General features: G+C 33.2%; 1 protein-coding gene across 2 annotated transcripts; it reads left to right on the forward strand.

Moving 5' to 3' along the window:
- Positions 1 to 3,297: 3,297 nt before the first annotated feature.
- Positions 3,298 to 6,935, forward strand: LOC131151027 (B3 domain-containing protein REM8-like). Of its 2 annotated transcripts, none has more exons than XM_058102194.1 (5): positions 3,298 to 3,413; positions 3,560 to 3,916; positions 4,013 to 4,092; positions 4,353 to 4,590; positions 6,622 to 6,935. In XM_058102194.1, the coding sequence occupies exons 1-5, from the start codon at positions 3,344 to 3,346 to the stop codon at positions 6,858 to 6,860; spliced, it is 984 nt and encodes a 327-aa protein (XP_057958177.1). In that variant the 5' UTR covers positions 3,298 to 3,343; the 3' UTR covers positions 6,861 to 6,935. The 2 variants fall into 2 exon arrangements, with proteins under 2 accessions (XP_057958177.1, XP_057958178.1); XM_058102195.1 differs by having other exon boundaries at positions 3,304 to 3,413; positions 4,397 to 4,590; positions 6,622 to 6,750.
- Positions 6,936 to 11,102: the final 4,167 nt, after the last annotated feature.

Consider the following 11,102-nt stretch of genomic DNA (forward strand, 5'->3'; position numbering starts at 1 on the left):
GTCTCCTTGTTATTTGTCATATCTCCACTACTCATCAAGTTGCATATATTTTTATGAAGCCCATGTCCAAAGCTTCTCTCATTTCCTTTAGCATCAAACTTAGCCTCTAGAGCTTGACACCTCCGAGCATGCCGCTACGTGGAGAAATAAGGAGATTACGACACTTTGGAGTAATAAGGAAGCATATGAATAAGGAGATTACGACACTTTGGAGTAATAAGGAAGCATATGCTCCCAATCAAGCATATTCTCGTAAGCAGCATGCTTATCAATCTGTTGAAATTTGTGATATTTGTCATTTAATGAGAAAGATTCGAGATTTGTGGATATTTGATGCACCAAATGAGTGCATGAAGATCCGATCCTACAAGTTAAGGCAACATGGAGATTTGTCTCTACCTTCTCCTTTATTTCTTGCACAAAAAATATAATCTTACCTTTTTTTATGTTTGTCCAGCATAGCTTAAATACCTATTGTAATCCCTTCTTGTTGCTTGCGTTGATAAAGATATATATGAAAATCAATTTCAGTTTTTAAATTCAAAAAATTCTCTAAAATAAATGAAATTATAAAAATTTTAAATTCATTTAATGGAGCAGGTAAAAAAATGTGTATTTCAAATTCACTGAGTAATTTTTTTTTTTTTTTGCATAGCGATCTTATTTCATTTTTATGGAATGATACAAACGTTTATATAAATATATATTTTTAAAAATATATATTATGATGTGACATGGTCTTTTTTAATAGCAGTAAAAAAAGTTCAAGAAAAAATAAGGCACGACTTCTTATTTTAGTTGCACAAATGAATTTATTAGATTATTTGCATTTAAATAGGTATTTTATTAGTTAGTATGTGACAATTAAAATTTATTAATTATACATCAAATAAATAAATTTATTATTTTATTCGCATTTAAATACTTTTGTTTTATTAGTTAGTGTGACAAAATTATACATAGAGTGCATTGCATATAAATTAAGGATATTTTTATAAAAATGTTTGTTTAATAATGTTTATACATACCTAAAATAAATTAAATTATTTTTTTTGGTGTGTAAATGTTCATTTATTTCTTCTAGTCGGTCTCTTAAATCGTTGTATATATTTTTATTTTTAAAAATAAAAAAAACCAGATGAAATAATTAATTATTATTATCGAAGATTTATATAATTTGTTTTGATCTTCAACTTCGTGGAAAAAAAATCCACAAGTTTAATAAATAAGGGGTTTTAAATTAAAATTTTTAAAATTAGTTTTTCAATCTGCTGATTAATAAGGAGTTTTTTCCCTTTTTATTATTAAAAATAAATAAAATATTAAATAATACTCTGATTGAGAAAAATTTTCCCAAATTAATGCTCACGTAATATCGTAGCTTGATGTTGCGAGATTTAAAGTGATGGGCAACTAGAAGGACGACGCGTGGCATAGAGAGATAAAGAGAGCAACCAGTGGGGAGGTGACGCGCGGTGTGACTGGGGCAAATCTCGCAGCTTGGAGCTGCGAGATTTAAAGGGAGCGGCAGAAGGCAATCTTGGGAGGGCCTTCGAAGTTCCTTGGGCGAAAGAAGCGAGATCTGCGAGCAAGGGTAAGGGAGGGTTTGGACTGAGAGCGCAATCGGAGAAAAGCCAAAACGCAGAGAAAAACTGAAAGGGCGATAACGAGCTTCCAGCCGAACCAGAAGGCGTGTCGCAGGGGTAGAGGAGGTGGCTTTTTCGCCATGGCTGCTACCAGAGCTCCTACTCCTGCAATTGAAAATTTATGTGAAGAAGAAGATCAAATACAGTAATTCATTTAAGGTTCGAAAAGAGAGAGAGAGAGAGAGAGAGAGAGAGAGAGAGAGAGAGAGAGAGAGAGAGAGATCACATTGAGGGGGTGTGAAGGGTTTTGAGAGCACAGTTGCAGTGGCGTTGAGTTGGGAGAGGTTTGAACATGGCAATCGATAGGCCATTTTAAGAGCCTCTGCAAGAATGAGAAACCAAATACACGAAAACAAAATACAAAAACAAAAGCAAAAAGCAGACTGTCGGAATTTTTGCGTTTCCCTTTTTAATTTTTGGCAAAATTCATGTTGATAATGTGATTGATTTAGAGGTGTCAAAACAAAATGTGAGATTTGGCTTCCTGCATAGGTTCTGATTCATTGCGAATAGGGATGGATTCTTGAAGCGAGAGCCTAGGCTTGCCGAGATTTCACCTTGGAGGTTATTGAACGACACATTGAAGTGAACCAAGGTAGAGATGAGTGCAAATTTTGGGGAAATCCTACCCATCAAGTTGTTCATGGAGAGATTTGTTAGGCTCGACAAATTTGACAAAGACTCGGGTATTCCCCCGGAGAGATCTTTTCCGTCCGGTAACAGAGATAACAGGGATGAACATCTAGAGATTTTTTCTGAGATTTCACCCATTAAATTGTTTCTACCCAAATCAAGCTCATTCAAATGTGAAAGGCCGGAGAGGTCGGCAGGAATGCGGCCTGTTAAATAATTTGACCGCAGACTAAGGATTTTGAGATTAGAGCAGTTGCTAAGTTCCGGCAGAATGGAGCCTGAGATGAGATTGTAAGACAACGAAAGAACGGCCAACGAACGCAGGAACCCAAATCTCGCAGGTCTATCCTGCGAGATTATCCACGTGTCACAACACTACTGGATTTCAAAGACAAATCTCGCAGCTTGGTGTTGCGAGATTTGTGCCACGCGTCACCTTCCCGCTACCGCTCCCTTTAAATCTTGCAGCTCCAAGTTACGAGATTTGCTCCAACTCCGCCACACGTCACCTTCCCGCTGGCTGCTCTCTTTAAATCTCGCAACACCAAGCTACGAGATTTGCTTCTCTCCATGCCACGCGTCGTCCTTCTAGTGGCCCATCACTTTAAATCTCGCAGCATCAAGCTGTAAGATTACGTGAGCATTAGTTTGGATAAATTTTTCCTAATCAGAGTATTATTTAATATTTTATTTATTTTTAATAATAAAACGGGAAAAAACTCGATTAATAAGACTAAGAGTTTTACCTTTTTAAGCTGCAGAAATAAAGTTCTTCTCTCTCAAAAACTAAAAATAATAAAAATAGATTTTTCTTTTACTATGTACACGTGTTACATTCTCTCAAACATGACATCTTCTCTTTGGAATGCATGCAAACTTGTCAATTTCCCAAACAGAAACTTCACATGCACACAGAGCTGCAAAATCATGCACAATAATAATGCAGCTGGCTTCTGCACGCTTCTGCCAGCTGCAGCACGCACTTCCTTTATATTACCAACTCATCAAAAACTGAGACAGACACACAAACCCCTTTCCCTTCGTCTTCTCCTTCCAGAAATGGCATGTTCAAGAATCCGTTCAATCAATCCTCACTTCTTTATGCCTATTCTTCCTGGTTCCCACCAAGAACTGGTCGCTGCCACTCATCTCTCTCTCTCCCTCTCTCTCGGCTTTTCATTTTTACTCTGTGTTTATACATATGTTTCGTTTTCATAATAATGAATAAATGCTTCTGCTAATCGGAAAAAATGCAATACATGTTTGTTTATCTATTGCAGTTGATTCCATCTTCTTTCATGATCAAATACTATTGGATGGCACTCACGGTGAACATTGCAAGCAAGCTGTCTTGAGGAGCAGCAGCACCAGGAAGCACTGGCCGGTAAAGATGAACGGCCGGCGTTTGGAAGATGGTTGGCCGGAGTTTGCCAGAGATCATGACTTGCACGTGGGCGATTTCTTGGTGTTCAGGCATGAAGGGAACTTCCTGTTTCATATTACGGTCTTTGACCCAACTGCCTGCGAGAGGAAATACCCACCGTCTTATCATCATCATGTAAAATTAGAAGATGATGATGATCAAAGCCAAGAGAATGATCACAGTTTCAAACTTGGGCCTGTCAAGGATTTCAGAGGTAAGTAATATTTTGTATTATGGTTTCTTCCTTAATGTGACAATGCTTGTTTTCAATCTCACTTCACTTCACATTTATTGCTTCTTGATTTTGAAGGGTCTAAAGATGTCTTAAGGAAGAAGCCAGAGCATCCCTGTTTTTGGCGCACTGTACCATTTCATAAGGATCCCAGATTGGTGAGTTTTCGCAAAATATTTATTCCTTTATTTATTTATTCCTATATATTAAAAAAATCCACGTGCAAAAGTTTTTTATACCATCCGATAAGAATGCGATGTGCTGTGTAGGTTTAATAGTTACGAAATCATAAATGGAGGAATTGTATTATGAAAGCATTTTTCATCTGTTCAAACTTCTAGTTTAAGCATGCACATAGTTTAAATATGGTCAGAATTGATTTTTGATATTTATGATGGATGCTCATATGCTATTTTAGAATATACCATTATCCTTTGCGAGAGCAAATGGTTTAATTGACAGATGGTGCAAGATGATCCTAGTAGACGAGAAGGGAAAATCATGGCCAGTGAATTTAAGGCAGAGAAAAAGTATCGGCCTTGTTTGTATTTGTCGCGGTTGGCTTGCCTTCCGAGTTGGGAACGACCTGAAGAGTGGAGACATCCTGATGTTTGAGCTTATTGAGAAAGGAGCCACACCCATTATTAATGTTCATGGTAAGATTTAATTGCTTCATGAATATTATCCACCATGTTATGGGCAAGATGGTGGTAACTTTCCACTCACCATGTTATGGGCAAGATGGTGGTGACTTTCCACTCACAATTATTGGGAGAAGGTAAAGCCTTATCTGTCATTATTTGATATAATGATAGTTAAAAGGCAATAATGGAGTATAGTAAATCTACACACACCCCCCTTTGTTTTGGGTAGAAAATAAACTTCTTTAAAAGGCCACTTTGCAATTCTCTCAATATATGATATTGAAGACGAACAAAATAACTTCTAGAAATTATTGGATTTTTTAATGGGGGAGAAGGTAAGTCTTATGTGCCATTAATTGATTTAATAATGGAGCATAGTAAACCCATACACACCCCCTTTGGTTTGGGTAGAAAATAAATTCTCTCAATATATCATCTCAAAAGAAGAAGATAAATTTCTTGATTAGCTCCTTTGTGGTTTTCTTTCTGAGGTGATAAATGTTTCTATAAATTTTCAATTTCATAGTGAATATTTATGTCTCTCTTTCTTGTCTCGTAGAATTAATTTCTCTATATCAACATTTCGTTTCTACACATCAGTGGCAACCCTTTTGCTTCTTTAATTTCCCTCTAAATATATAAAAAATGAGGGAATAGTTAAGTCATTAGTGATTAATTCTTTACACAGGATAAACATATATTTAATAATTTATGACAGTAGAAAATGCAATATTGCAATGGATACACTTTATTATTAACTCGTTATTATTGCCTGTTATTGGAGAAGTCATCTCTACCAAATGCCTTTGTCCTTATTTTGTTGAAACTATGAAGCGGAGCAACATCAAGAGTTCTTATTTGGTAAGTTACACATTTGTGTTCAAATCATAAGATAAAAAATAGTAATTAAGCTATATTAATTTCTCATACACAAACAAATTAATGAATGCAATGTTGGGTTGCTGACTATTCCTAAGAAATTTGTAATAGCGAATGATTTGTCACACAAAAATTGTGAAATAATCCTCAGAGATCAACAAGGAAGGTAGGTCATGGCCTGTGACATTGATCCATAAAAATGATGGTAGAGTTTGTATTGAAAATGATTGGAGTAAGTTTACTGTGGCAAATGACATAAAAGTTCGAGATGTCTTTGTGGTAGAGCTTGTTAAGAAAGGAATGAAGCTTGTTATGAACTTCTTTTCATGGAAGGAATTCTATCTCTTGCACAATCACTAGAGAGTAAGCATTAGAAAAGTTTTGTTATGTACAAATATGACTAAGTAATAACTGAACTTGTCTTCAATAGGAGACTAAACAATTAGTTCTTTGTATTTTGAGTATAGTACGCTTTTATGTAATTGCCCTATTGTATAGTATGCTTTTATGTAACTGACTTATCAATTGAGAAAGGGGAATTAGGCAGCCTGATATGTATTTGATACTTGTTTGGTTTGTGGTGGTTGCAGGATAAGAATGATAATTATCTTTGGTGAATTTAAGTTTGTGAGGGTTTTAAATAAAATAGTATAAAAAATTATGTGGAAAAATTAATTTCATTTAAATTCACTCTAATTCAAGTTTGGTATTTAAAGAGACGACCTTAGGTTGCATAGTATGAATTTGGGATTTTTTTTATTCCATGTTTTTATTATTATTTTTATTTGAACTAAACTCACTTCAATTTTGGAGGAAGTATCATTTAAATTCAAACAAGCTTGTACGACTCACTTAGGATCTTCATTCCCTAATTTTAATTAGTGAAAGTACACACTTTTTGGCAAAAATAGAATTATTATAATTTTAAAATGTTATGACTTCACAAAAAAATTATTGTCATCATAAAATAAATGAAATTTTAAAATGTTATGACTTCACGAAAAAAAAAAAATCACATGAATTTCTTGTACCAGAATAGTTATTAAATCATAAATGGCTTGTTTCAATTTGTGAGGGTCACCCGGCCAATCCTATGTATACTCGAAATCGAAATGAAATGTTTTCAGCTACTTTCCAAAATGCATGCATTTTCTTGTTTCATAGCAACCGGAGAAGAAGATGAGGCTGGCCGGAGACGAGGCGAGACAGGCGGAGAGGAAGAGGCTGGCCCCCAGAAAACGGCAGGAGATGGGAGCCTAACCGGAGCTGACGGAGATGAACATTCGGCCAGGGAACAGCCGGAGGAGACAGCCACACATATGCTCGCAGAGCACGTGATGCCGCGCAGGAATCGAAAAAACAGCAGCACGTCCCAGACCCGAAAGAGTCAGACTCGGGAATAGGATAGGGAAGAAGGAGTTTTTTCCCGTTTTATTATTAAAAAGAAATAAAATATAACATAATACTTTGGGAAAAAATTTCCGCTCACGTAATCTCGCAACTTGATGCTGCGAGATTTAAAATTTCAGCCAATAAGAAGCTGCCGCGTGGCACAGTTACAGAGAAAATCTCATAGTATGAAGCTGTGAGATTTAAAGCCTCAGACCAATAGGGTGATGACATATGACACTGACCAAATCTCGCAGGTTACGGCTATAATAAACATTTCTTTATAAATTATAACTTTCTTTTTTTACAACTTTAAATTTAAATAATAAAATTCTCTTTTAATAAATTTAATCATAACTTTCCCTTATAAATATAATTTAGAGTTAAATTTAAATTTAAACTTAAATTTAAAATTTAAAATACATAATTTAAAAAAAATCTTTACATAAAAGAAATTATTGATTATAAATAAGTATTTTGTCATAAAAATTTGGATAAAATCCAAAAAAAAATTTCAAAATATGATTCTCACCCCTGAATTTTCAAAAAAATACTAAAAATTTCTTATAATTCAATTTTATTGACGGAATGAATATTTTGTTAGTTAACTATTAAGTGCATGTGGAATAACAAAATTTGTCCTTAATAAAATGATATTTTAAAATGACATTAATTTAGTAAATAAAAAAAATATATATATATATGATTAATATAATGATTAAAGTCAAATAAGTGGATTAGAGACCGAACAAAAATTTCGAATTGACTGCTTTAATGCTTTGGGTCAACTAATTATATAAGTATGACAAAATAATTTGTAGTATTTCAAAATTTTCTAAAAATATAATTGGAAAAAAAGAAATTTCTCAATAAGTTATAAAAATGCCTAGTAATTATAATGTTGCAAAATGTTTATTAGATGTAATATTTAAAATTAACAATTAAAATTTATTATTTAAATTTAAATTTAAATTTGTAAAAAGGGAAAGTTATAATTAAATTTAAATTATAACTTTAAAAATTTTAAATTTAATTAAATTTTAAATTTATAAGGGAAAGTTATTTTTTAACAATTAAACAATTGTTATATTTTAAATTTAAGTTTATAAAATTTATAAACTTAAATTTTATATTTTAAATTATAATTAAATTTAAATAAAACACATTGTTAATTTTAAATATTACATCCAATAAATATTTTGCAGCATTATAATTACTAGGCATTTTTATAATTTATTAAAAATTTAATTTTTCTAATTATATTTTTAAAAAATTAACAATGTGTTTAATTGTTTAATTGTTAAATTTATAAGGGAAATTTTATAAGGGAAGTTGTTAAAATTATATATTTTAAATTTTAAATTTTAAATTTTAGTTTAAATTTAAATTTAACTCTAAATTATATTTGTAAGGGAAAGTTATGATTAAATTTATTAAAAAAGAATTTTTATTATTTAAATTTAAAGTTGTAAAAAAGGAAAGTTATAATTTATAAAGGAATGTTTATTATATCCGTAAATCTCGCAGGACTAATCTGCGAGATTTGGTCAGTGCCACGTGTCACCACCCTGTTGGTCTGAGGCTTTAAATCTCGCAGTTTCATGCTTCGAGATTTTCTCTACAATTATGTCACGCGGTAGCTTCTCATTGGCATCAAGCTGCGAGTTTACGTAAGCATCAGTTTGGAAAATTTTTTCCCAATAAGAGTATTATGTTATATTTTATTTTTTTTTAATAATAAAATAGGAAAAAACTCGAAGAAGAAGGCAGGAGAAGGTGCACGCAAACTGAAATACGCAGCACCTTATTCAAAAGTGTTCTTTTGGAAAACACCAAAAATCAACTCGCTGCCAAAACATGTCAGAGAGGAAATACACGCCCAGCAATTTACAAGCAGTCCAAGAAAAACACCCATTTTTTCTCTTTGGAGCCGTGTGATCAAGGGATGTAAAATTAGTCACTAAAACGGACACATGAATTATCGGTGCATAATTTAACAAAAATAAAGAAGAAAAACACCCAACAAAATATAAACCCAGCACCCAACACAAACTCTGAATTCTGAAAGCCCAAAACTCAGCTGAACAAAAGCGCAACTTGTAACGATTTCAAAATAATAATAATAAAAAATAAAATTTCAACCTTTTAATTTCTTACATCTATAAAAATAAAAAAAAAATAAAAAAAAAGTGAACATTTTTTTTTTGGGTAAGGTGCCACCCACTTTTGTATCTTTCAAAATAATTATTCATTTTTCAACCACCTCCATAATTAGCTATTTTATTTTTAAAAGTAGCATGTCAAACACATTTATTATTTTTCAAATACAACCTCCTTCATAATTAGCTATTTTTTAAATAGTAGGCTAGTACTTTTATTATCTTTTAAAATAATTATTTATTTTTTAAAGATAGCGGATTAACCACCTTCATAATTAATTATTTTTTTTAAAATTAGTAGGGCAACATTTTTATTATTTTTTAAAATAATTATTCTTTTTTTAAAGATATTGGATCAAACACCTTCATAATTAGCCATTTTAAAAAAAAAAAAAATTAGTAGGCCAACACTGGTTTATAGTGGCAAGAATGCAAGGAAGGAATAAGGAAGAAGAAAAATGTGAGAGAAAGATTTGAGTGGTGGAAAGAAAATTTCTTCATACTTGAAATTCTCATTCTTCCACTCTTTCAAACCTCATTTTTACATTTTAAGAGATAAATTTTCTAAAAAAATCGTTGTGATCGCTTCACAAGTTAAATCAATGTATGTTTCTAAATAAAATTTTGGTGGTATACTTTGATTTTTATTTTTGAAATTTGGAGGTATCCTAATTCGATTTTTAGAAATTTTCAAGATTTGTATCTTTAACCTTGTCGAAATATTGAATGTCTAAAAGATAAGAATTTCTTTGGAACCGAGGTTTTTGGCCAAAAATTTTGAAATTTGGTGGGTTGATAGTTAATATATCAATATTCTTGAGAATTAAATTTTGAAATTTTTTGAAGTCATTTGGTATGATTTTTGATTTTTCAAAGCTATAATCGGTTGTTGTCATATGGTCCGGGCCGGGTCATAAACCAACGGGCTGGGTCATAAACGGGTCAATGTTAAATGGATCCTAATCATATAAATCCTAATCCGCTTAAACGGGCAGGTCACGGTTACCCACTTAAACAATAATTATATATTTTGATTTTTTTTAAATTTATTTATTTATTTAAAAAATCCTTATAATACTTATTAAATCTTTAAAAAACATAAAAATGTAAGAAAAAAAAAGCTACGGACCGAGCCAACTTGAGAGAGAGAGAGAGAGAGAGAGAGAGAGGGAGAGGGAGATTTGAGATCTGAGAGGGAGGGGGACTGAGGGAGACGAGAGTGAGAGGGCAGGGGAGTGAGGGAGACGAGAGTGAGAGCACTGAGAGGGAGACGGCGTGCGGCGACGTTGTGAGGCGAGGGCGTGCAGTAATGGCGTGAGGCGAGGGTGTGCGGCAACGGCGTGAGGCGACGACGTGCGGCGACGACGGGCAGAACTGGGCAGAGCGCTAGAGCCGCAGAGGGCAGTGCCGTAGTGGGTCTGTGGCTATGGATGACGGCTGGAGGAGACGATGACTCGAGAGGAGTACCAGATCGTTCGCACTTCGCAATGGACAGCAGGCAGCAAGCAACAACACTGGCAGAGGATCTGAGGAGAGGATTGAGAGAGTGAGAAAGATTGTCATGGGTTTAGGACTTTAGGGTTAGTATATAAAGGGTCCAGTAAATGGGTCATCCGTCGGGTTTCCAACCCAAACACGATTAACCCGTTTATACACGGGTCAACTCGTGATCTACCCATTTATTAAACATATTGATTTTTCTAAACCCAAACCTATTTTAAATGGATGGGTCACGGATGATCCCACCACCCCTTTTGCCACCCCTACATATGCAGTTAAAGCCATAACCAGACTTAAGTTCAGAATTTATTTTATGACTTATACTTTGAATATGACTACGAAATTTGGTAAACTCATATATAACATATATAGGAACATATAAATTTAATTTAGTGATTTTTGGAGTTAAGAATATGACTTTTTGATTTTTCAAAAATGTTGAATTTTGGGATACTCAGTTCAATTAGGAGAACTAAAAGTTAATTTCAAAATTCAAGTTTAGTGACCAAACGATGTTGTATGGGTACAAAATTTATCTCTAAATTATAAGCATAAAAATAAGATCATTTTGGGATAAACCTCATATTTTTTGGAATA

Source organism: Malania oleifera, chromosome 3 (assembly GCF_029873635.1).
Source record: "Malania oleifera isolate guangnan ecotype guangnan chromosome 3, ASM2987363v1, whole genome shotgun sequence".
Taxonomy (NCBI): Eukaryota; Viridiplantae; Streptophyta; class Magnoliopsida; order Santalales; family Ximeniaceae; genus Malania; species Malania oleifera.